The 26,894-nt window shown below is 42.0% G+C and overlaps 1 protein-coding gene across 7 annotated transcripts; it reads left to right on the forward strand.

Annotated features, from left to right (window-relative positions):
- Nucleotides 1–619: 619 nt before the first annotated feature.
- On the forward strand, nt 620–26,590 carry SPP2 (secreted phosphoprotein 2). 7 transcript variants are annotated; one of them, XM_015111391.3, is made up of 9 exons: nt 629–829; nt 929–1,053; nt 6,085–6,189; nt 8,339–8,461; nt 9,855–9,965; nt 15,973–16,027; nt 16,986–17,036; nt 19,374–19,469; nt 26,484–26,590. In XM_015111391.3, exons 1-8 carry the CDS (start codon nt 757–759, stop codon nt 19,457–19,459), a joined length of 729 nt encoding a protein of 242 aa, XP_014966877.3. In that variant the 5' UTR covers nt 629–756; the 3' UTR covers nt 19,460–19,469; nt 26,484–26,590. The 7 variants fall into 7 exon arrangements, with proteins under 7 accessions (XP_014966880.3, XP_077814077.1, XP_014966877.3 ...); XM_015111390.3 differs by lacking the exon at nt 26,484–26,590 and adding an exon at nt 23,350–23,487; XM_015111392.3 differs by lacking the exon at nt 26,484–26,590 and adding an exon at nt 21,273–21,527.
- The last annotated feature ends 304 nt before the right edge of the window (nt 26,591–26,894 follow it).

The raw sequence follows: 26,894 nt of genomic DNA on the forward strand, positions 1-26,894 counted from the left end.
AGCCAAAACACAGCTTCTTATGCATGAAATCCACAAATAAGAACATAATGACCTATATGCAACACAAACTGTACTTCCAATGAAGTAGCTCTCCTTTTTAATCATTCAAAAAGTACCTCGGGATCTTACAGTGCATGGAAATCATCAATATGTAAATACCTGATTATCCAGGTGATGTGGAAAAGAGTCCAGTAGCACAGAAGGTTGGTTAATAGGATGGTGTGTCCCAGTTTTTTACCGCACTTGTACTTGCTCTGAATATTTAGGAACCATATATAAAATGATCGTCTCCAAAGTTATAATTTCCAAGAAGATCTTATACACACACTATTTTCATAAGCAGTCAACTGCAAGATCTTTAGAACCATGAGGGGATCTCAATACACAACAATTTAAGATTAACCATTTTGTTGAATGTAAGATTATATCCCCTCCCCCAAAAGAAAGAAATTAAAATAGAGCAAAATAAACAGCACACGTGGAATCCTGAGCCTCTTGATGCCTTTTGCCTTGGGCTAAAGTTCCCTGGTGAGTTGCAAACTTCAAAAGTGTCCTCAAACTGGAACATTTCCATAGGAAAAGTCAGCAGAAAATATTGACCCCAGGATCAATTGTTTCTGTTTAAGTTACAGATTGCTGCAGTCAAAATCAGCAGCCAGTGTTTGATAAAGACAGCTCCTCTTAGAAAGAACTGTCATCTCCAAACACGTAGAGAGACACTCTCTCTGTCTTTCAATTACAATCATTATTTCCAGAATGGAGAAGATGATGATGATGATGAAGATATTGATTATGTTTGCTCTTGGAACGAACTACTGGTCTTGCTCAGGTAAGGTATTCACCAACCTGGCCACCTGCTCTGGATGATGCAGAGCCACGCTGGTGCCTGTGTCTTGTCTCACTGTGCCCCATGTGCTTGCATGTCCAGGTTTCCCAGTGTACGACTACGATCCATCCTCCTTGAGGGACGCCCTCAGTGCCTCTGTGGCAAAAGTGAATTCCCAGTCACTGAGTTCGTATCTGTTTCGGGCATTCAGAAGCTCATTAAAAAGAGTAAGTGCACAGTGAAGTCCTCTCTACTCCTCCTTCCAATGCTGTCTGCCTTTTGTCAGTTCATTGGATATACTTTTAAGAAATGTTCTCCAGTTTAAAAATGATAGTAGCTAGTCATGTCTTTCATACTGTCTCTTTTCTTTGACAGAGAAAGGATTTAATTACAATTTTTGTCATGAGGCTCTCCAAGCCACTTTTGATGACTGATTCTTCTGCTGTATTCTCCTCTCTAACCTTGTCTTCTGGTTTCCTGCATCTTGCTTTTGTACTTGAAGTCCTCGTGGTTCTTTCTGAGGTGTTTTATTAAGAACTTCTCATTTATTGGAAATGAGCCTCCTTTCAAATTCAGCAGCTCTGCTCCTAATACTTACTGGAAATAATCTGGCTTTTGAGCCAAAGAAATCCACCTTTCCTTGTCAATTTGGTAATAGTCTGTTTCCTCTTAGCCTTGGGAGCTAGAGAGAGAGTAATCACTTGGGCTTCCAGTGACTAAGTCTGTGATATGCAAGGAAAGAAATGTAAAAATATCCTTCAAAGGAAATGAGAAACATGAGCAGCAAGTCATCTCCTGTCTTCCTGTTCCCCAGGTAATTTCACGGCCTTATTATCATCTTCATGGGGCTCCTTTGGAGGTAGGAATGAATGTATTTTCAAGCAAATTTAGGTTAAGGTGGGAGGTAGAGAGGTTCTATAAAGTTGCACGTCTTAGGAATGAAGGCTCTGTGCAGCCAGGCAGCATGGGAATGAGAATGAAGACACGGCCGAAGGTCCAGGCAGCAGAGACCAGATGGGTGTTGATTTCTCTCTGTCTGCCTGCTGACTTCCCCCATCCCTCCTGGACTGACTCTTAGCTTGTTCCCTCTGCTACTCTGTAGAGCACATGGCTCATGGTTTCCTAGTTTTAGTCTCCAAATACAACATATTCAGCTTGATCTTCTTCAGAGCCTGGCTCCCAGTTTCTCTTTTCCAAATTTCAAGGAAATGAATCAAATGGACCCAGTTTTCTTTTTTAGTTTGGTTATAGTTCATGAAGACTATGGGCTGTGTTTTTTTTAGGTGCCATTCCAGAATCATGGCCAGAGTGGGGGTCACTTGCAATATCCAGAGATGTTGTGTGAAGGCACTGGTCAGCTGCCACACCAAAGGTTGAGCTGCTCCTGGATCAGAATACAGAACCCTCTTCCTTGCTTATATTGTCTTTCAAATGCCAGTTTCCATGGGCACTTAATGAAATCCACTTGTGGTGATGTGGAATCGGGATCTTGTTGCCAACCTTGCAGATGAACAGTTTAAATTTACTTTTGATTTAGCTATTGCTCACTACAGAAGAAAGTTAGCAGTGTATTAGATGAATAAGAGCATGAAGACAGATCGCAAGAGAACCAATTACTGACACCATGGAAATCTGGCCTGTGGGGATGAGCTATTGTGAGGTACAACCACCAGAGCGTGTTCTGGCTCATGCACCATCTTGGTGTGGTCACCCAGACTTGAGCCCAGACACACATGCACCTAAAAATAGACACACTTATATGTGATGTGTGTGACTCTTGATGAGCACGTGAAAAATGTTGCCTCTCCACCTCAAGTACACTGCTCCTTTACCTGGAGGTCTGCCTATTCTTGCCTCTCCCTACCCTTTTCTGATTATTCAAATTCATTGATCAAGCTACAGTCACCATGCCCTCTTGTTGAGAACTCTATTTCTTCCCCCACTGGAAGGGAGATTCTCTTCCTTTCATCTTTCCTGGTGATATTTTTCCTATTGGGAGTGTTTCATATTTTCATTTATGTTGTGTGTATTAACCACGTCTTTTATAAACACCTTATAGATGGCTCCAAATATACCAATTCTCTCTACCCTAGTAGACATGAGAGATACACTAAGAGGCAAAGCCCTCAGGAAAGAGTTGAGTGAATAGATCACTAGCACTAGGGTTACAAACAATTCACAAAAGAGGAAATACAAAAGACTAAGAAAGATTTGGAAAAGTATTCAACCTCTCTAATAGAAGAAAGGTGCAGAATTAAAATCGCAATGTGAAAAAGAAGAATAACAAGGTAAAAGAATAACAGGGTGAAAAAAAATCACAACTACTGCTTAAGAGTTTGTAATTTTGTAAAATTGTATTTGAAAAGCAAGTTGGAAATATGTGTTAAACGTATTTACTAGCATGTTAAACGTTAAAACTAGTAAATATTTAAAACTTTCAATTACATAGTTTCACTTCTAAGAATATGTTCAAAGCAAGTAAGTGGTTTAGTCATGAATATTTGGGGGTACAGTTCAATGGTTGTAGGGAGAAGGGTTGGGCCCTTCTGCTTTGCCCCCAGGTTTGCTTACCAAGCCCACTGATTCTCTACTCAGACTACACATCATCATCGCGTGGGATGATGTTTAAATATTTAAATATTTCTGATGTCCAGGACGGATGGTTGACTCCTTAAACCCCAGTCTCTGAGGGCAGGGCTCATATTCTTCAATGTTCTCCTGCTCATTCTAATGTGTGGTCTGAGTGAAGAACAACTGGGTATTAACAACAAACCTGGATCAAATATTCTTGTAATTGATTTCAAGTTACTCACCTCCTGGACTCCAAATCTGAAAAACGATGAGAAAAGATAAAACCACATGACTTTAGCATTGATGGTTTTCTTGCTCCAACCTTGACAATAGGCTCACTTGGACTGTTCCCTCAGTGGACACAAGCAGAGAAAGGAAAGGTGGGCACTGGCCCTGTGCTGGGCAGGGGGAAGCAAAAAGGACAAGTCAGGCTGTGGTTTCATAGGGAGCAGTTTCTACCGGGGAAAGAGAGGGAAGGGAGATGGGGAGGGAGAGGAAGGGGAAGAAAGGGGAAGAGGAAGAGGACACAGTTAAATAAACCAAATTCATTTCCAATAGTGGAGAGTACCGTAGAGTAGGGTAAGCAGGTTAACATGACAGGCCCGGTCTGGGGCAGCAGTCAGATGGGGCAAAAGTGTCCTCTGAGGCTGCGTATTTGAGCTAAGACTCACTCCAGTGACAGGAAGTTCCCACCATGGAAAGACCTTTTGAGGAAATATTGGGGTGAGCTGGCAGAGTCAGTGGGAGGGCCCTGAAGGACAAAAGGCCTTGAGAGGGAGGCTGGCTAGAGCCAAGTGAGCCTGGAAGAGAAAGGTGGGAGTGGAGAGAGGTCAGAGAGGTGGGCATGAGTGGGACATGCCTAGGTCATGATTATGAGGAGATTGGGGTCTGTTTTAAGGGCAATGGGTAACCCCTGGGGACATCTGCATTTGCAAACCATCTCTGCTTAGCTTGGGCCACAGTAACAAAGTACCATGAACACATAACAAACCATGGACTAGGTGATGCATAAACAGCACCAACTTATTTCTCAGAGTTCAAGAGGCTGAGATCCGGGATAAGCGTGCCAGCACGGTCCGATTCTGGTGAGGGCCCTCTTCTGGGCTGCAGACTGCTGATTTCCTGTTGTATCCTCACATGGCAGAAAGAGAGCTAGCTAACTCTCCAGCCTCTTCTTATAAGGATGCTAATCCCACTTACTAGAGCTCTATCTTGAAGACCTAATAACCTCCCAAAGGCCCAACCTCCAAATACCACATCAGGGATTAGAGTTTCAATATACGGATTGGGGCAGGGGACAAACAGTCCATTACAATCTCTCTAGCTGCCTGTGGAGTAGGGGGTGGGGGAGAAACTGAGCATGGTGAGATGCTGGTGTGGGGTCTCAAGTCAGGGGAGGGAGGATGGGGGGAGCAGATAGATTTGTGGTACGTTTGGAGGCAAAGCCATGGAGGTTTGGGATCCTTGAGGTCTCCATACCCTTTTTTGTGTGTCCATTTTACATTTCAACCTCTTTGCATTTTTTGGTTTTTGACTTTCTAAATTATTCTCAGCTAGTCATTTCTGATCTTTACTTTTTGTGCATTAATAAAGGATTCATTTGAAAAACCTAAGTGACCAGTGATGCCCTATTAGTGAGGGTTCTCCAGAGAAACAGAACCAATATGACATGTATACATATATAAATGCATGCATATGAATATATGGCGGGGGGTGGGGGAGAGAGAGACAGAGAGAGAGAGAGAGAGAAAGAGAGAGAGAGAGAGAGAGAGAGAGAGAGAGAGAGAGAGATTTATTATAAGGAATTGCCTCATACAATTTCAAAGGCTGGCAAGTCCAAAAGGAAAAAACAAAATCTCACGAGGTAGGCCAGCAGGCTGGAGATTCAGGGACAACTTATAGTTTGAATCCAAAGGCAGTCTGCTGGCGGAGCTCCTTTCTGATGGGAAGATTTCTGACTTTATTCTATTAAGGCCTTCAACTGATTGGATAAGGCCCACCCACATAATGGAGGGTCATCTGCTTTACTCAAAGTCCACTGACGTAAATATTAATCCCATTCAAAGAATAGCTTCACAGAAACATTCAGAATAATATTGACCAAATATCTGGGCACCATGGTTCAGTCAAGTTGACACTATAAAATTAACCGTTACAATTGTCAAACAGAATTGCTGTGGGTCTTTTATTTTTATATATTTGTATTTCTTTTAAAAATAAAAACCAAAATGTAATTATTACAAAAAGTCAGAAAATACAAGAAAGGGAAAATGAAAAATAACATTCATTATCCATTTCTGTGAGAAATACTCACTATAAACCCATGAGAGGATATCCTTTTGAGGTTTTTAAATTCATATGAAGGTATAAAATGCATTTTTAAAGAAAAGACCATATTGTAATACTGATTGTAAATTACCATAGTTTATTTCAGTAGTAATGCTGGGTTTTTAATTTTCTCCAGTTGATTTCTTATTGTTGAGCATTTAGGCTGTCCCACATTTTTTGAATTACACAGAATAGAAATTTACTGGCAGAAAGTGAGTTCAAAGGAAGCAGCAAAAATGTTAGGTGTTTCTCCTTATTCTTGAAAGACCCCTTCAAGATGCAAAAGAGGTTGCAAAATTATCTCACAGCTCAATAAAACGATCTGTACCCCCCAAAAACCCGCATTTTCATCTTTTCAGCTTTCGTGTTGCCAGTTTGCTTCCATCGAATTGCTTTCCGGTGAATTGCTGAAGCGTGCTTCGCAGTGGAGGGCCCCAAACAATGGACTTCAGTTGATGGGAGAGGTTTTTATTTTTTAATTTTTTAATGAGACTCAGATTTAACATTCAAAATATTAAAATTATAAATATATGAGGCAGTAATTCACAGTGAGGTTGAGTTTTTATTTCTACTTGTTTTCAGAAAATTCTGCTTTTATCAGCACTCATTACGTGTCCTATGTTAGGAGACATAAAGATCCCCATCTTAAGCTTGGAGTTTTGCCACTTTTTATCCAAAACAAAATGTTCTGCATGTGCCTATTATTCCCTAATTGTAAGCAGTTCTCGCTCTCACAGAAAGAGCGCTGCCTCCATCTCTCTCCTTCCTGGGTAGTATGTTCAATGTGTTGCTGACTTCAATTTGCTGCAAGGTAGGTTCAGAAACTAAGAGGGAAGAAGTGACTTGGATCCTGGGGGTGTTGTCAGGTACTGGACCATGGTGGGCTCCCCAGTGACTTCCTGCTGCCCCCTTGTTCCTGTCCCAAACTGTTTACCTTGCAGCAGGCACAGTGATTCAGATGCAGCTCTTAAAACCCTGTGATAGCATCTCGCTGCAGTGACAATGAAATCTAAACACCTTCCCGTGAGCTCCAAGACCATACCTTGTCTGACACGCTCCATCTCTCCAAAGTTGTAGTGTATGGTTCATGCCTTGGTCAGGTTGCTCCAGCCACAAGAGCCGGACTTGTCCCTGCCCCAGGGCATTGGCTCTGCTTTCTATTCACGGGATGAGCTCCTTCCCATCCTTCAAGGCTCAGTTTAAATTTGCCTTCCTTGGGAGGATTTTTCTGGCATTTTCTCTAAAACAGCTGCTTCCTTCCCTCACCCCCATTGCTATGTTGTTGTTTTTCTTGATAGCCCCATAACTATCTGGGAGGATCTTGTATAGTTTTCTTTGATGTGTCCACTGTGTGGCACTTCCTCTGGAATTTAAGCCACGTGGCATCTTCCCTGCTCTGCCTCTGGTACCGAACACACAGTGAGTACTCAAGAAGTCACAGGACTTTGTGACATCAGAACTCCCCAGATTTGTCAGAGTTTAGATGATTTTCCTTTGTGGAAAGGAGAATAAAATCATTTACACTCATTCACAGATCAGAACTGCTCAAGCAGGAAGCTAGGGCTGCAGAATAGTCTGTACTGCAGAGATGCACTTGTTGCTTAATTATTTATTTCAGGAATTATTTTTAAAATTATGGAGCAGTCTTTTAGGAAAATGACACTTAGAAATATGTACAGTTGATTCCTCTTACTTGTAGTAGTTACATTGTATAAAATCACCATGAACACCGAATTAGCAAACACAGAATCGTTGCTCCTAGGGGAAATAGAAGGTGCGGTTCCTGTGAGCCTCTGGTCACAACATTTTCATCAACCCATCAATACTAACCTTGTTTGTGTGAATTCCTGCTTGAGGATACTTAAATTAACATATATTGTTGATTCATTAACATTGAACTCATGACCAATAGCACTGTGACTCCTCCCTGAACAAAGCTTACCTCACTCACATATTTTCCGTGTCAGGTGCATCACAGCCTTGTGCTTGGGAACACTAGTGGGGTCTTCCACACCAGGCTTGGGGGCCATCTTAAACACTAAAGCTACCAACAAAAAGCACAAAAATGCAACAACAACAAAAAAAGCCACTAAAGAGACCATAAAAAGCACACCTGTTTTCAATATGAGAGTTGAAACAAGAAGGCAGAATGTCTCCTTGTTCGGCTTCTGTTGGTAACATGCACGTTGGGTGACTCAAGATTTTTGTCATTCGGCATTTGTCCATAGATGATTGCCAAAGTAAGTGCTACTAGTATTGATTTTGGGGTTACAAATAAATTTTAGTGAGTAGATGAGTTCGCCAATACGGAATCCACAAATAGTGAGTATCAATTGTCACTGTAAAGTGTTAGAAGCCATACTGGCCTTGGAGTTAGCACACCTACGTTCCGGTTCCATTTTTGTCACTAAACTATTGTACGACTTTGGTAAGTCACTTTTCCTCTCTGGTCTGGAGAAGAAAGGCATGGAATTAGGTGATTGCTAAGATAATGTATTGCTTTGATGGTGGACGATTCCGTAATTTTTTTCTCATGGGGCAGAAAGAATGGTTTATAGCATCGTAAACTTCAGACATGCATTGATCACACTCTGATACTTTATTTTTGTGAAGGTTGAGGTCCTGGATGAGAACAGCTTGGTCATGAATTTAGAGTTCAGCATCCGGGAGACTACATGCAGGAGGGATTCTGGAGAAGATCCTGCTACATGTGCCTTCCAGAGGGACTACTATGTGGTAAGTGGGAGAAGACCCCTCCCAGAAATGAACAAAAGGAAGAGCCTCACTTCTTCCATGACCTGGAGTCACACAAAGAACTTGGCTGCTGCCTGGCTAGCATCTGGCCCCACTGCTAACAGTGTGGACACGGTGTCCCCTGGTGGGGGATGTGTTACTCTGTGGCTGAACATTGAGCTGTGGAGTCTGAGATCCTGAGTGATCCTGACAAATTACTTAATCCCTGGTGCCTCAGTTTCCTGCTTTTTAACATGAGGATGTATTTGTATCAGGTAAAGTGAATAAACACCAGAGACAAATCCCAGACACACTTAAAATTCTCTTACAAAGGATTATGAAACACTGACTGTTCCTGGCACATGTCACGTTCTTTTGCCATTGACTGTTGAATGACACCTGTCTTCCCTACTATTTCAGGCTTAGTGAGATCAGGAGCACGGCATGTTCGTTTTTGTGTCTCTCATGACCAGAACATGTACAGCACTGCTCCATGGTGAGCAGGTCCATGCAAACCTAACCCCAAAGGCCAAGGGAGCTGAGAGGCTGAAGAAAGAGGCTCCCACATCCAGTTTACCAGAAAAAAACAAAACAAAACACTTCATAGGGACTTACAAACAGAACCCGTATCTTAGGTGGAGGTGAGACAGTGGATCCTGTGCCATTACCTTCCAGATCCAGGGCTTACATACTGTAGGGAATTTGACCTAAGGCCAGGATTTACAGTATGTACATGAAAGTGGAAATCTTAGAGGGATTCCCAGAAAAGGATTAATCAGAAGTAACATGGCAGATTGGCATCCAAGCTGGAATAGCTTTGGTTTCCACAGACACTTAGTCAACATCCACGGGCAGTAATCCCATCTGAACAGGGCAACTCCAGCAGTCCAAAATTTGCTTTCCAAAGTGTTTGCATTCCGAGGTTAGAGCTCGTGGGTTTTGTTACTTAAAAGAGGATTGTTTGATTTGTTATTTGTTGTGAAACTACTCGCTGTGACTCTGTTTTACAAAGGACTCATACCAAAGTGTCAGAAGCTTCTATTTCTAATGAAATCTGAGGTCTAAGAAGAAAAGGGTGAAGTCCTGTGGGGTTCTTCATCATTTCTTTTTGTCTGAATGAAAATTGACTCAGGGCAGCCCACTCAGCACTCATGGGGACATGTTTGCTTTTTCTAGAGACTTGTAATGGGTCAAACAGCAAAGAGATATTTAAATATTTCATTTGTTTCTGCTTCGGTCTTGAGGAATTTTCATTTTGAAAAAATAAAATGCCTCTGTGAAGATTTTCTTCCTTTGTCATTTCGCCAAACCTGACATTATTTCCTGATTTACTTGATGGAGGCTACCCCTTTCCACAAACAGCTGAAGAGAGAACTCACCACTTTGTCTTTTCCAGCCCACAGCTGTTTGCAGAAGCACCGTGAAGGTATCTGCCCAGCAGGTGCAGGGCGTGCATGCTCGCTGCAGCTGGTCCTCCTCCACGTCCGAGTCTTACAGCAGCGAAGAGGTATGACTGGGGCCTTGTCTTCTCTCAGACCGCAGCTCTTAGGGTCTGTGTGGGTTTGTGAAAAACAGAGTGGTTTGCTGGGTAGTTGGGTCATCGCCTGGGCTTGGGGACGCAGAACTCTGCTGACACAGTGGCATTCTCTCTTGGACACCTACAGCCTCACTGTCCACATCCCCTACTTCTCCCAGCCTATTCTTTCACTCTTGTACTCTCTCTCTCTCTCTCTCTCTCTCACACACACACACACACACACACACACACACACACACACACACTTGATTTCCCTGGGATTGGGAAATGGCTTTAAAGTAACAATTAGCAAACCTTTGAAGTTTCAGATCTAAGTATGTGGCTTGCTGGCACTGTGGTTTAGTGCAATCAAGAAGGACATTTTTGTTGAACCAGTGTTCAAAACTATTTTCCAGCTCTGCAGTCCAGGTCAGGACACTTGACTTTCATTTAACCCTCATGATCCATGACTTCTTCATCTGTTAAATGCTAGCAGTCATAAAGACCACCTTATAGGCTGTTGAGAGAATCCGGTAAGTTGATGGACATGAAGGATCTGGCCTGGCACTGGGATACTCAATGGATGGCAGGACCCTTATTTTTTCTCAATTGTATTGAAAGTGATTTGCAATAATACTGTAATATTAATAACATATACATTTTTTCCTTGAAATTATATTATATATGTGTCCAATTATTGGCTGCTTTCCTTACTAGACTGTGTGTCTCATGAGGGCAGGGAATGTTTGTTTTTGTCAGCCCAGGACAATGTTTGATGCAGCACAATGTTTGACACAGCTCACAAAATACTTGTTGTATAAATGCAAGAAAACTGGGGAAGAAATGGACAAGAATATGATAAGAAGAGGCCATCTCTTCACTTTAGGGATAAAAGCATGACATATTTGTTCCTGTGTAATAGGATAATATTATTGACAGATATTTCTCAAATATTTCCAACATTATATGGATGATTCTGTCAAACATATTCTTTCTGTTTAATATTTTTGTTCAGTTTTTCAAGATTTAACTCTAGTGAAAATTACATTAAAATATTATAAAATTTCTACTTCAAGAATTACACATAAAAGTTAATTTTCCCATATAATTAACATACTCACGCCTTAACTATTTTGTCTGGAAGTATGTTTCAGAATTAGAAAGTAATGAAACTAATGACTGAGACACTCCTATCACAGAGGATGGCCTTATTGGTACAAAGAGAACTTCACACAGTTTATTAGGACTTTCTCCACAAAAAGTTCAGTTGAGCATGGCCTTATTGATTGATCCCATTCACACTGACAACTTCGGAAGGTCATCTCCCAGCTGATCTCTGAACTTGTCCTGGAGCCATAGTTGAAGAATCTTCGTTTCTTAGTGCTGGGGCGAGTACCATGGGCCTCCTTCCTTAGATCCTATTGAAATATTTAGGAAGTCAAATACATTCTGTTGTAACACACTCATACACTGTGGCCCAGCTAACACAGAAATGACAAGGACCATGCTTATCACTTCACAAGTCTTTTGTTAGTCTTGATTTGTGGTTCATATGAGAAAAAAGATGGTGGGGAGGAAGACAAGCACAGTGCTAACCTTTGTGAAGTTTATAGACATGTCTGGGGGAAAGGTGTCCACTAAGCAGGAATTACCCTGTCAGGCAGGCACTGGGGGCTACATAGTGAGAGGAATTCAGGTCACGTGGGGAGCAGACAGCTTATCCCAGGAACTGACCTTCCAGCCAAGATCCAGAAGGCGGGTATACGTTAGAACAAACAGGGCAGAGTGTGGAGGGGGACGGGTATTTCAAGCATAGGGGAAATCTTGTGGAGTACCCTGAATTGCCAGGAAAGCTGGTAGGTTGAAATGGATAGAACTCTATTACAACAGGAATGAGAAAAACATGGGGAGAGAGGCACAAGGTGGAGCTGGAGGAACACTAGCAGTCAAGATGGACTTTGAGGGTCCTGTTGAGGATGTCTGGCTCTATCCTGAAGACATGGGGTTATGAAAGGGTTTTAAATGTGTGTGTGTTGGGAGCGGAGGAGGGTAACCGAATCAGATGATGAACAGATTGGAACTAGGTAAGAATAAATATGGAGTAAATATGAAGTAAATAACAGGTGAGAGAGAATGCTGACTGGGTCTAGGGCTTAGTAGTGAATGTTGAGAGAAATGGATTCTGGTTCATTTTATGACCTTTAACACAAAATGAATTTAGTAAATGGCCAGCTAAGTTAACGCCTCTTCCACCCCTCAATGGGAAAATGGGTTCTGGTTGTTTGCAAAGCCCACAAATCTGTTGCAACTTTCTAATTGCATAGTGAAGACCACTCTCTTTTCTTCCGATTTCGAGTTTTCTAAGAAGACTCAGATATTAAGTCAGCCCTTGTAAAAAAACTAGATCTTAAAATAAACTCCCAGGTTGCTTGTTCTTAAAGCTTAGGTGATCATAAACATTTTTGAGCAAATTTATTTTTAAAAATTCTCAAATTAAAAAAATTCTACAATTCAAAAGGAAAGAAGAAAGCAGATAGAGACTTGAGTAGTTCCTGGAAACTCTGAAATGAATTTCTTGCATGAAACAGAAGAAATGAGAGAACAACTGGTAATCATTTTCAGTGAAAAAAATGGTGATATTATAAATATGAAAGACATTAGATTAGGATAAATTTAGTCATAGAACAAACAAATTATCGTCGGAAGGAAGAAATAGAAGAAACAAAACTGAAAAAAACTCCCAGAGTAGTAAAAATAAAGATCACTTGAAAAACACATAGAGAATGTAGAGGAATTTCCAGAGTAAGGAATGTAAGATAAAGAAAAATGGAAGCCATGGCAAATAAACCCCAAAATCCAAATTATGACTAATAAGGACTTAGAGTAAGTCTGGTAAGGACATAATGAGAGACCTGAATATAAAATCTTTGGACTTTCCATGACATAATTTTTTAAAGTACAGCAACAATAAAAAATTGAGAAAATAATTTTCTAAATTTGCAAGTATTCTCTTATCCTTGACTAAATAGATATGTGAATTACTGTAGTTTTTATTATTTCTTTTACAATCCTGAAAGAGAAATGTGTAGAGGAGAAAAGCTTTCCATATGGTGCATAAGCACTCACTCAGTCTTATACTGGTGCAGGCGCCATCAGGAGTACAATGCTGAAAGGGTACAACGTAGTACAGTTGTAGGTTGGCGCTCTCTTTTTTTTTTTCCTTCAGTTTCTAATAAGTGAGCTTGACTTTAGACAAATCCTTCTGATTTGGAGTGGATACGATGAAGTCAGCTAGCGTTTCCGACACGAGACCCAAAATAGTCCAAGTGAGAGAAACTGAGGAAGAATAATGACAGGAATTCTGAGCTCAGGGGAGGGGTGACAGGCATTTAATTTACTTACTGCCTTTCATTTCAAGAGATAGATATTTAACTAGAAGTAGTCTAAGCCAAAAAGAGGTAATTCCCTGGATCACATTCCCAGAAAGGAAGGAGAGAAGTTGGCTTCAGGGACAACTCGACTTAGGGTCCTTCAGTCCTGTATGTGCCACATTCTTCTCCTTCCCCTTCTCTCCCTGCCTCCTCTTCCCTATGCCCCTCCCTGTTCCTCCTTCCCCTCATTCCCCTTTCTCTCTCTCTCTCTTCCTCCGTTTCCTCCTCCCTCTCCCTCTCCTTCTCCTTCCTTCTCTGCCTCCTCCATCTTCTCCTCCTTCCTCTCTCTCTGTGTCTCTCTCTCTCTGTCACTATGCCTCCCGCACTCCACGCCCACCCTTATTGCAGAGAGGCTTCCTCCTTGCAGCAGGAAGTAAAGCCTCAAGCTACTCCAGACTATGTCCTCTGTACTTAGGAGGGAAAGGAGGCATTTCTCTCTGCTGCCAGTTAGAGAAACCTCTCAGCATTTCCCCTGCTGGCCTGGCTTAGGTGTCCCCTTTTTTTGTTCTTTTATACATATAACTTTATTATTAATTTATTTTAAATTTTATATATTTACTGTGTACAATGTGATGTTTTGATACTCCCCTTCTAAAATACATTTTGGTGGAGATGTAATTTACATACCATAGAATTCACCCTTTTTATGTGTACAGTTCAGTGCTTTTTAGTATATTCAAAACTGCCACCACCATTTAAATCCAGAGCACTTTCATCACGTGGAAGAGAGACCCTAATAACAGTCGTTCTCTATTCCTCATTCCTCCCAACACCTGGCAACCACTAATCTACTTTGTGTGTCTATGGATTTGTCCATTCTGATCATTTCATACAAATGGAATCGTACAGCCTGTGTTCTTTTGTGACTGACTTGTTTCACTTAGCATAACGTTCTGGAGGTTTATCCATGTTGTAGCATGCATCAGTGCTTCATTCCTTTTTATTGTTCCATTTTACAGAGCCACATTTGATTGATCCATTCATTCGTTGATCAACATTTGGTTTATTTCTCCCTTTTTGGCTATCACAGATAATGATGCTAGAAGCATTCATGAGCAAGTTTTTGTGTACACATATATTTAATTCTCTTGGGAACAGAATTCCTGGATCATATAGTAACTCGATGTTTAATGACCATATAGTGACTTTATGTTTAACTTTTTGAGAAACTGCCACATTATTTCCATAGCAGCTGTACCATTTTACATTCCCACCAGTACTGTATGAGGATTTCAGTTTCTATACATTTTTGTCAATACTTGTCTTTTTTATTTTAACCATTCTAGTGAGTGTGACATGGTACCTCATTGTAGTTTTTTGTTGTTGTTGTTGACAGAGTCTCACTCTGTCACTCAGTCTGGAGTGCAGTGGCATAATCTCGGCTCACTATAACCTTTGTCTCCCGGGTTCAAGCAATTGTAGTGTCTCAGCCTCCCAAGAAGCTGGGACTACATGTGTGTGCCACTGTGCATGGCTAATTTTTGTATTTTTAGTAGAGACAGGGTTTCACCATGTTGGCCTGGTTGGTCTCCATCTGCTGGCCTCAGCTGATCTGCCTGCCTCGCCTCCCAAAGTCCTGGGATTACAGGCATGAGCCACTGTGCCCAGCTCTCATTGTGGTTTTAATTTACATTTTTCTAATGACTAATGATTGGCCATTATACATCTTCTTTGAAGAAATGTCTGTTCAAATCCTTGCCTATGATTTAATTGCACTATTTGTCTTTTTATTGAGTTGTTTTGAAACATTTTCTCCCCCTCTGTGGGTTATCTTTTACTTTCTTGATGGTGCCCTTTGAAGAGCCAAATTAAATTTTGATGAAGTCCAGTTTAGTAATTTTTTGTTTTGTTGTTTCTGTAGTTTTACATTAGGTCTATGCTCCGTGTTGATTTGATTTCTGCATATGATGTGAGGAAGGAGTTCGACTTCATTCTTTTGCATGTGCATATCTGGTAGTATCAGCACTATCTGTTGAAAGGAATGCTCTTTCTCTCTTAAATTGTCTTGGTATGTGTCCCTTCCTGGTCCAATGACTGTGATGGAGGCCAAGAGACTACCTGTGACTGTTCAGGATGGGGAGGACAGCCTACCAAGACTCTTGGTAGAAAGACTGTGAGCCAAGCAACCACTTTACTTTGCGATGATTGCATGGACTTTTAGTGGTTTCATGCAAACTTCTTGTGGACACCTTTTCTTACTGAACATATTACGGTGACTTTGTAGAGAGAAAACTCTAAAATTTGACCTAAACTTAGTCTATGTGCAAGTCTGTGTAACAGGGTTTTGCTTTTCTGGAGGTCGACCATGTTTGGGAGTACATTCTCAGTCTTGGGGAAAGATCTGCGGGCAATTTAAACTTCATGTAGGTTGCTCTTCCCCATGTGCTTTCTTAGACTTACATGTTTGATACCATATAAAGTTATTTAATATAATATATTGCCTATTTCTTTAAAAATGGATTATACAACATATATCAGAGTCTTCCAGATGACATTTACATTTTTCAGTGTCTTTTCTTTTTCTTTCTTTCATGTGTTGAAATATCCTGATGCCTGAATTTCTTTAGATGATTTTTGGGGACATGTTGGGATCTCGTAAATGGAGGAACAATTCTCTATTTGGTAAGTTAAGATTTGTTCTTTTTAATTTTTTTTCTTAAAATAACTTCATATTGCAGTTCTTTCCTAGTGAGTCATTTAAAACTAGAAATACGTATGTATATAATCTTGCAACAATTACAGTCATAGAAAATTAACATTTTGGCCGGGCGCGGTGGCTCAAGCCTGTAATCCCAGCACTTTGGGAGGCCGAGACGGGTGGATCACGAAGTCAGGAGATCGAGACCATCCTGGCTAACACGGTGAAACCCCGTCTCTACTAAAAAATACAAAAAACTAGCCGGGCGAGGTGGCGGGCGCCTGTAGTCCCAGCTACTCGGGAGGCTGAGGCAGGAGAATGGCGTGAACCCGGGAGGCGGAGCTTGCAGTGAGCTGAGATCCAGCCACTGCACTCCAACCCCGGGGGACAGAGTGAGACTCCGTCTCAAAAAAAAAAAAAAAAGAAAAAAAAGAAAATTAATATTTTGTTTTGCTTTTGCTTACTTTTTATCACTAGGTAGTAATGATACAACTATTCATTTAGATATTTCTTTGTATTCACGACAGAGCTTTTCCATACATCGTTCCATTTGATGGCCCCAACATCTCTGCCAAGTAAACAGAGCCAGTGTTGGTTTTCCCCTTAAGAATGTGTAGCTGGGAGGATCAGGAGTAAACAGGCTGAATTCTATCGTCTTTCAGCCATACAACTAGATCTGATCATCCCTTTGAATGTCTTGGTTCAGGGAGGAAGGGCTCCTCTTCTTTCTTTCCCTGTGTGGCTTTTAATACAAAGTGGGTTGGGTTAGTGTTCTATGATTTAGGAGGCATTTTTCCTATTAGTGCTGATAGCAATAAAACTCAGTGGTGATCTCTTACTGCTTTTTTGCTTAAGAAGCATATTGTGGCATTAATAATGAAGTCATAGAACATTCTGGAATAGTGAGAGGAGTCTTGTCTTATGATTATTACTGTGTTACAGGTCTCATTCCAGATGAGTCCACAAGTGAACAATTTTATGATCAGTCACTTGGTAAGTGGTTTCTTTCCTGCTGTGCTACCAGACCCTTTTCTGATCAATCTGGACTCCTGAGAAATCCTATTTCATAGCTGTTTCCAGTTTCATAGGAGTTAAATCTCTGAAAGACAAAATATTTTAAGTAAAAATGAAAAGAATAGTAATGTATAAACTTGCTTTGCAAATCATTAAAAAGAATGCCTTGAGGCACTAACTGACTTAAAAGTTACTAAGAATCAAAATATCAAATCTGGCTCAGGAAATAAGAATTCACCATTTTTTTCTGACACTCTCTGGAGCATTTAAAAAGTAGCATGAACTCTAATAACCTTCTATTTTTTAATTTGAAAAATTAAATTTTTATGGGTACATAGGAGGTATATATATTTATGGCATATATGAGATATTTTGATGCAGGCATACAACGTGTCTAATGATCTTCTTTTTGCCATACTCAACCAAACTTCTCACCAAATGGATGAAACAAAGTTATTTTGTCCCTCTCCTGTACAGATCAGTTTTCTCATTTGGTCCTCATGATAGCCCTGTCAACCAGGTGTGTTACCTGCTTTTATAGATGAAGAAAGCAGTAAGAACTCATGGCATTAATTGGCATATGCAAATTGCCTACCCTGTACTAATTGCTTAACACAATTTTCTTCTTCAGTGTCACAACCATTCTGTGAGGTAGCACTGTGTTCTTTCCCATTTTGTGGGCGAGCTAACTGAGGCTTAGTGAGTTTCCCTAATTTGCTTGTGGCTACATTGCCAATGCAGGACTTTAATCAGATTTGTCAGAATCTAAAACCTGTGCCTGTTTCATGCTGCCTCCCAGAAGAGCTGCGAAATCCACCTGATGTTCAGCATTCCCTATTAAAATGAATAACACAGATATTAACATTTCAGTGAGCTCAAAGTCTGACCTTCATTAGACATACTCCAGTTTATTTGAAGTGCTAGAGCTTATAACCTGATGCTTGTTTTTTTAAAATGCCAGTTTTATATTTCATCCAAGTTGTCACTTTGGGAGAATATACAGTTATTATAACAGCATGACCACCGCTGAAACGTTTTTATGAGCTTTTCCTTTGGAATTGTCTTCAGAATCCATGGCTTTTTTTTTTTTTTAAATCTCTGTCCTGGTGGCAAACATTTGCCCTTGGATTTGGTGTTGGGAATATTCAAAAGATATTTGGAAATAAATCTGATTAATCAGATTAATAATCAACTTGGGTGTGTTGGTTATCTATTGCTCTGTATCAAGTTACCCCAAAATTTGGCAGCTTAAAACAACACACATTTATTACCTCACAGTTTCTGAGGGTCAAAGACCCAGGAGAAACTTAGCTGGGTGGTTCTGGCTCAGAGTCTATCAAAAGGTTTCAGACAAGATGTTGACTGGGCTGTGATCTCATCTGAAGCTTGACTGGGGTTGAAGAAGCCACCTCTAAGCCCACTCACATGTTGTTAGGAAGCCTCAGTTCTTCACAGGCTGGTGGACCAAGGGCTTCAGTTTCTTCCCATGTGACCTTTCCATAGGACTTCTGAATGTTCTCAAATAATGACAGCTGGATCCCGCCAGAGATGATGATTTGATAAAGAGAGAGAGAGAGAGAGAGAGAGAGAGAGAGAGAGAGAGAATGAGCAAGCAAGAGCACCGAAGGCAGAAGACACGGTCTTTTATAAACTAATCTTGGAAGTGATATGACTTCACTCCTGCATAGTTTATTATTAAACACACAGACCAATCCTGCCCCAGTGTGGGAAGGGACTGCTCAGGAGTGTGAATACCAGGAAGCCATCTTGGAAACTGATTATTGCATTGGACAAATGCCATTTGGGACTAAAAATGTTATATGGATATAAATTAATGTGACCAATTCTTTTATATGTCTTGGAAGAGATTTCTAAGCCAAAATCTAAAAACACATTGGGCCTGGATGAGCATCATTGACACAGAAGTGCAGCTGTCTTGGAGACTGCTTTGAACATGATGATTTAATTTAATTCAACAAATGTGTGTGCCAAACACTGGGTAGATCTCATGGAGGACTGAAAGATAAAGGTGGCAGTTCCTGCCCTCGAGGGCATCCATGGTGGCTGAGACATCACATGTAGTAATACAGAGTGGGGAGAAATGAGCACTGGACCCAGCTGTAACACAACACAAGGGAGAAGGAGAGAGAGTGGAATAAGGAAGATGAAGTTATCATGCCCTCAGGTATTCTCATGGCAGATAGGTTCAGGTTATGCTTGTCACAATCCTTCTCATGAATTTGTAGTAACATTGTCCACACTGTCTCAGCTCTTGATGTGACTGACAGAGCCTATGCTTCCCTTTTCTATCTTTAGAGATCATGAGAAGGGTTTTGCCTCCTGGAAACAGAAGATACCCAAACCACCAGCACAGAGCAAGAATAAATGCTGACTTTGAGTAACAGCCTTGAGGTAAGAAAATGCAGGTGCACACATGTGTATTTAGAAATAGATGTGGAGTGAATGCCTTAAAACTGCCGGCCTCCAAATATCTACAATGTACTATTCAAATCTTTGCCTTTTGGCTTCTATGACCTCCTTCCCAAGACTTCTCCTCAATTGCCTCTTCAATCTCATGCACCCTCAATCTTTTTCCCATGACATTTGTATCTGTTGCCTCTGATGTGATCAAGTCTATCCATTTGAGGAGCAAACAAACAACAAGGGCACAGCCCCTTCTTTTGGCCCGTCTCATCCATCTAAGCAACTACCTTCCCTCCATCCTTCCTTCCCTGCTAAACTTTTTGACACAACTGTGGTCTCTGGTTGCTTCCTCAACCTCCTCACCTCACATCTATGAAATACCATCTAGCTTCCTTTTATTGATGTGTATTTTATTTATTATTTATTAATTTATTTTTTGAGAGGGAGTTTCGCTCTTGTTGCCCATACTGGAATGCAATGGCATGATATTGGCTCACTGCAACCTCTGCCTCTTGGGTTCAAGCGATTCTCCCACCTCAGCCTCTCTAGTAGCTGGGATTACAGGCTCCTGCCACCATGCTCAGCTAATTTTTGTATTTTTAGTAGAGATAGGGTTTCACCATGTTAGCCAGGCTGGTCTCAAACTCCTGAGCTCAGGTGATCTGCCTGCCTCAGCCTCCCAAAGTGCTAGGATTACAGGTGTGAGCCACCGCGCCTGGCTGATGTATACTTTAAATACTGGTGAGCATTTGTATGATCTCCTTAGTTTAATTCGTCCCCTATTCTGTAGATTACTCTTTTATCTCTTCTTCTTGCTTGACTTTAACTATCAATGATGCATAATTATTTCCAAACGCTTGTCTCTTATCACACTCTATGTCTGGATCCAGGCCTTTATATCAACTGCCTATGTGGCATTGCCATTGTGTATCCTGGGTGTCCCTGAAACTCAACTAGCTTCCTCAAGCTCCCTTTCTTAATTGATGACATTACATCCACCTAATTTGCTCAAGCTAAAACTCTTGAGGGCATCACTGACTCCCCTTCATCCTTCATCTTCTTGGAATGTACATTGGGGTCTGGTCTTATTCACTTCCCCCACACATTTCTCTGGCATTGGTCCATCGCTTCACTACCATCACCAATGAACTATTGATTGTATTCTTGCCTCAGGTTCTGATCCCACACTGTCTACCTTGCTTACTGTCTTCAGGTTTATCATGAAACATGGAGGAGACTCTGATCCTTGCCCCATATAAACTAATGCTTGCTTCACTTGTGGGACTGAGCAGAGGTGGGCAACAGCTAGACACTGGCCCAATAGGAAGAACAGCCTATCTGCCCCAGTTCTATAGAAAGCTAGAGATGGAGTCCTGGTTTATCACACTGGCACTGAGCTTCACAGAGTTTCACATGTGTATAAATTCCCAGTTACTAGGGACGGGATGGGAGCAAATGTAGCTATCATGAAGGGCACACGTAAGAGGAATGTCAAGAAGGAATTATAGACATCAATTCCATGCATAGGTATTTTACATGCACACATGTGCACACACAAGTTAATAATGAAGCTGGAGTGTTCAAGGGCTTTACAGTCTTCATAACACTGCATGCTTTCAGGATAAAGTCCAAACTCCCAGTGTAGCTCACAGTGGCCTTCATGACCTGGGTCTGCCCACATCTCCAGCCTACCTGGCTGCTCAGCTCCTGAGGCACTGAGGTACTTGCAGTCCCTCCAGCTTCTGCCTCTACTGGGACCATCCACCTGACTAGTTCTGCCTCACCGTTCAGGTCCCAGCTCAGTTGTCGCTTCCCTTTGGAGGTCTACGTTGACATCACAAGCCACCGCCACTGAATCAGAGATGATGTCCCTTTTTGGGCCTCTGTAGAGTCCTCATCACAGGGCACTGCAATTGGTTGTTTCCTGTCACCCATCTGACTACCAGACTCCCCAAGAGGAAGTCTCAAGGAACTTCAACTGCCACTGTCCCCCAGTGCCCTGCACATAGCCCAGCACACTCAATAAATAGCCCTCAGTAAATATTTTTTAAGCGAATGAAATCCTTCACTTTGGGTTCTTGAAATTCTTTTACCAAAAACATAAGTTAAGCATAGTATAATTAATTTTTAACCATATTGAGATTTGAAAGAAGTCAACTGACATTTTACTAAAATAGAAGGGAAATTCACCAGTGAGGCCTTCTTGGATGAAAGATACAAATGGTAGGTTTTCTTTTGAATGTATGGCACAACTCTAAATATAAAAACCAGCTCCATACTGAGATCGAGAATCTACGCATTATGAAGAAACAGACACATCATATTCCTCTTCTATAAATGTAAATGATATCTTTCTTTTTCTTTACAGAATATCATGGGTTGGGGCAGAGAGGATAGAGTTCTCAGTGGATTGGCTATATTTTGTTTATTGTAACATGATAACGTTGGATGTGTATACATATGTGTATTGCAATATAAATTCATCATCTGATTTTTTATGAAGAAGTTGATCACTCAAAACATTTATTTTTAAAGACAGCTGCAGCCCTGACCTGAACATGGGATTTGACTGAAGTCCCAGTTATATCTCTGCCCTCCCGTGACCTTTAGCAGGACAGGTTTCTACACCATGCTGGGTTCCCTGAAATCACAGAATGAGGCTGGTAAGGCCGGCACAGTGGGTCTAGTGAAGAGGCCAATCCGATGGGATCTGGAATCCATGGGCCTGATTCTGAGCCTGCTCTCCCATCTGCGATAGTGATCCAGTTCCTTAACCTCTCAGGATGCAATTCCTTCAAGGGTTTATTATTACTTTTTTTTTTTTTTTTTTTTTTTTGGTCTATACTAGACCACAAGCTTCCTTTTTATTTTGAGACAGAGTCTTGCTCTGTTGCCCAGACTGGAGTGCAGTGGCACAATCTCTGTTCACTGAAACCTCCACCTCCCAGGTTCAAGCAATTCTCCTGCCTCAGCCTCCCAAGTAGCTGGGATTGCAGGTGCACACCACCATGCCCAGCTAATTTTTCTATTTTTAGTAGAGATGCAGTTTCACCATGTTGGCCAGGCTGGTCTCCAACTCCTGACCTTAAGTGATCCACGCACTTTGGCTTCCCAAAGTGCTGGGATTACAGGCATGGGGCGCCATGCCGACCATAAACTTTTTGAGGATGCATTCTCCTTGTTAATTATTTCAGTTTTACAAGAAGTAAAAATATTATTAATGATATGTCTATATGAAATTATTAAAAATATCCTTCATCAATTTCATAGTGCTAAGAACAGTGTATAGAATACAATCAATCGGACTGGGAGGATAGAGTGAATGAATGCATGACCAGAATCAAAATTCCTCTTTTCAAATTGTGAGTGACATTTTTCCACCGGGGAGCTCTTTAAAGGTAGAGACTGTGGCTATTTGTTATGAAATCCCCAGAGCCCTCAACACTGTTCTAGGATTCTTTCATGTTGCCAGAAAACGATTTGATATATGAGTAGATAGTGAAATGTAATATTTAAATAAAATACTCTGAATTTTTTTCTCATTTATTGCTGTAAGGTAGGAAATGTAGAAAATCAGGTCCCAGCTCCCATGCTGAAAAAAAATCTCTTTGAGAATCTTAGACTTTCTTATCTTTGTAGCTGGAATAGTTCTGACTTTTCAATTATGTAGTGGCCGGAAGACCCTCAGCACCCAAACCATAGCAGTGTGAGTGATGCATTTTTCTTTATGTCACAATCTTGATTGTTAGTGTGGAGTTCCTAAACTATGCCCAAGAGCAGCAAAGGGGGCAGTTCTTTTTGAGGCCTTTTGTCATTAAGGGCATAGTAAAAAGAATCATTCTCATAATTTTATCCCTTTATTCAACAGATGTCCATTAAATGCCCTTCTGTGCCTGGCCTCTGTGCCCAGCCTCTGTGCCCACGAATATCACAGCTCTCAAGAATGCCTGGGCCTGTGTTTGGACCCATTCGTACATTCCCTTGCATAAACGTTGGAACAATCAAATGAAGTTTTCTTCTTGTCATTCTCTCTGTTTCATGGAGGAGGAAGCAGAGGCATTTAGAGGCCCCTGCCCTCAGAGATAGTGTTGGGATTGAGACTGAACTCTTGATGTCTGTCTGTTTCCAAAGCCTCTTCCCTCTTCTTTCCTGTTTTTCTCACATCTCCGTATTTTAAAAAAATAGGACGAGAGGGCAAAACTTCAAGGCTTATTTGTTTAAGAAGCATTTGTCATGTGTTGGGTGAAACTAGAAATGTAGTCACCAACTAGATGGCAAAGACTTTAACTGATCTAAAGTGTTAGAAACATACCTGCTTATCATCAACTATGTGGGAGGACTGGTCCCTAAAACACGCACCACCTCTGCCAGCTTTCTGAGTGATTTCCACATTCAGGTATCAGATTCATTCGTGACAACTTCTCATCATGGTCTCCCATGACAGTCCCCCTACTGAAGAGAGCCAGATGCCCCACAGAACACAGAAAAGACCCAACCGAGACTCCAGAGGCACAGACATGGTGATGTGCGGTTGTATTCATTTACACTTTCTCTGATTCACATTCACAGCACACTGTGTTAATTGCTGCGTCAAGTAGAGTTGGTTCTTGTTATCTGAGGCAGCTATCATCTATAAAGTTGCTTCGAACATTGAATTAGTGAACACTAAACTATCGCTCATATAGGCAATCCAGGGTTAGAGTTCTCTGAGCCTCTGTTCCCAACGTTTTCCTCAACCGATTAGCATATAACCTTGTTTCATGTGTGTTTCTGTTTAGATGCCGTATTTAATAGATACTGTTGACTCATTAACAATGAACTCATGGGCAATAGCGCCATAATTCATGCCTGAGTGAAGCTTCTCTAACACACATATATTTTCTCTGTAAGGCACATCACAGCCTTTTTGCACTTAGAAACACTTGACAGCACTATACTTGGGGGCTATTTTAAACAGTGACATCATGAACAAAAAGCACAAAAATGCAAAAATTGGGGCATTAAATAGACCGCGAAAAGGACACTTGTTGACAGCAGGAGAGCTGAGACATGGAGGTAGAGCGTTGCCTTGATTGACCTCAGCTGGGAAGGTGTGGGAAGGATGACTCCAATCTTTTGCTGCTCCGTGCCTGTCTGAGAATGAATGAGAAAGCACCATGAGTACTGATTTTGGGATTTCAAATAACTATTTGTTAGCAGTGAGTAGGCGAATTCACAAATACAGCATCTGTGACCAATGAGGATTGACTGCAGAGTGGGTTCGGGCCCCTCGTTTATCCCTAGCTTCTCATTACTCTCCCTTGATCGCTTCTCATCCTGTCTTTTTAAAAACGCCGTCTGCATGAGTTCCCCAGGGCCTCACGCAGTCTCTCCTCCTGCACCCGACACTGCCCTGCTCTGTAGCCACTTCACTGCTGTCCCATCCTCACGTCCACCCCTTCTCCTCCTGGACCTCACAGCCGCGTTGGATGTGGATGACCACTCCTTCTTTCTTGAAACCTTCTGACCTCTGAGATTTGGTCCCCTCTCAGGCCAAGACTTCTTGCTCTTCACAGACTGGCTTCTTCCTGCTGCCCTTGAAACCACGATGTTCCCCAGGATTTCAACCTTGGCTTTCCTTCTGCTCATGGCCCTCCCTCTCCTGGGTGATGCCATGCACCCCCAGGGCTTTGACACCCAGCTGTCTGGGGATTCTTCCCCCTCTCCTCCACACTGTTCCTCCAGCCTGGACTCCAAGCTTGAGTCAACGGCAGCCTGCCAGACACCTTCGTCTGGGTATTCCATACCACCTTCAAAATGCGATTCTTCCCTCGGAGAGTCACTCTTCCCCCTGTCTCCAACCCATCTTCCAAGGGCCCCTAGGCCTGAAGCAGATGCATCTCAGACCTCCTCCCCACCTCACCCAGTTGGTCACCGAGGTCCGCTAATCCTTCCTCCGAAATGTTTCACAGCTCTGTCCGCTCCGTGCTGTTGGCTCCAGTTCCAACTGCATCTCCAGCCTGCTATGTTCAGCATTTTCCTGGTGGCTGTGTGTTGTTGCTCTCAAAGGCACCTGTGCACTGTCATCAGAGTTGTTTTATCACGAGTCTGGGACCTTGCTCTGCCGGAGGATGGGGATGAGTTCCCTCAGAGTGTGCGCCTCAGCAGTCCTCGTCCACACACCTGGCAGCGTGCTGCCTGTCTGTCCCCAGCCTTGTGTGCCGCTTCTGTCTCCTGAGTCACATGGGAGAGCCTCACACAGCTGACTGTTCTCCTGGGGCCCGAGTCTGGGTCTCACCTCCACTCTCAGGCCCCCTCTGCTGGGATACAGTATTCCCACCCCAGCTTATCCTCCGAGTTCAGCGTACCTGTCCCCTCCAGGAACCCTTTTCCTCGGGTTTCCTGCACATGGGTGTCTCTGGAATTGGCATTTACCAAGCTGTACTCTAACTACTTCTACCCCCTTCACTAGGTTGTGGGAGATTTTTGAGGTCAAAACTATGCCTCATTGATCTTTGTAACCCCCAGCAAATGCTCAGTGCATACGTGTTTATCAAACAGATGAATTGATAAATGGATGAATGGCTGGAGGGAGTATCCTGATCTCCAGCCCCACACCCGCTCACGATGGCAGCTGTGGACAGCCTACTCTTTTGCTTTTGCTTGGTTCCTTCCTTTCTGACCTCACGCCACAAACACCTTCACAGACCAGCCTGGGGCCCAACACCTGGCTGCAGCCTCTGCTTGGGGTCTCTTTGATTCTTCCCTTTATGAGATTTGAGCTTCCTTTCTGGGGCTGTGTGTCTGCTCCCCAGACCCAGTTACCTGTTCTTCCTCCTGTAGGCGTCTCTCACCCTTTTGGTTTGTTCAAGGAGCTGCTGCTTCGCATAGCTGCTCTAGTGTCTCGTATCATCGGATCTGGTTTTGAGTAATGCCCAGGAGTCCTGGGTCCCGGGCCTCCAAAGCTGGAATGTGAATGCATGCCATGGTGGTCTGACCCTCATGCTCCTTTTCTCTTAACAGCAAAATGCACTGGAAGGAAGAGAAGTTCCAACAAAGAATGATTTTGTGAATTCTGTGATTTTTCTTCTGATCACTTTCAATCTGTAATAAATGCCTTATTTTTCTGGTAAGACTTTGTCTTTCATTGCCTGGTGGTTGTTTTTTTGTTTTTGTTTTTGTTTTTTAAAGTAACATTAACTATGAAATTTTTCTCTTCCCATGGAAGAGATGGGACTCTCTTCTGGAGAGAGAGAATAGTAGCAAACAAATACTAGGCCTGGAATATTAGATCCTTGCTTAGCCACGGTCATTGGCCCAGGAGAGTGCTGGGGTGTGTAAGGGGTACTGGCATCAGAACTGTCTCATGTGTTTTAGAAATGTGTCCTTTGGGATTGTGGCAGCCAATTTCGATTTGTGTTTACAACATAAATG

The sequence above is a fragment of the Macaca mulatta genome, chromosome 12 (assembly GCF_049350105.2).
Source record: "Macaca mulatta isolate MMU2019108-1 chromosome 12, T2T-MMU8v2.0, whole genome shotgun sequence".
In the NCBI taxonomy this organism is placed as follows: Eukaryota; Metazoa; Chordata; class Mammalia; order Primates; family Cercopithecidae; genus Macaca; species Macaca mulatta.

Coding starts and splice junctions, on each gene's coding strand:
- SPP2 (XM_015111391.3), top strand. CDS start 757: ATGGAGAAGATGATGATGATGATGAAGATATTGATTATGTTTGCTCTT. Junction 830..928: donor GAACTACTGGTCTTGCTCAG/GTAAGGTATTCA, acceptor TTGCATGTCCAG/GTTTCCCAGTGTACGACTAC. Junction 17,037..19,373: donor ATTTTATGATCAGTCACTTG/GTAAGTGGTTTC, acceptor TTCTATCTTTAG/AGATCATGAGAAGGGTTTTG.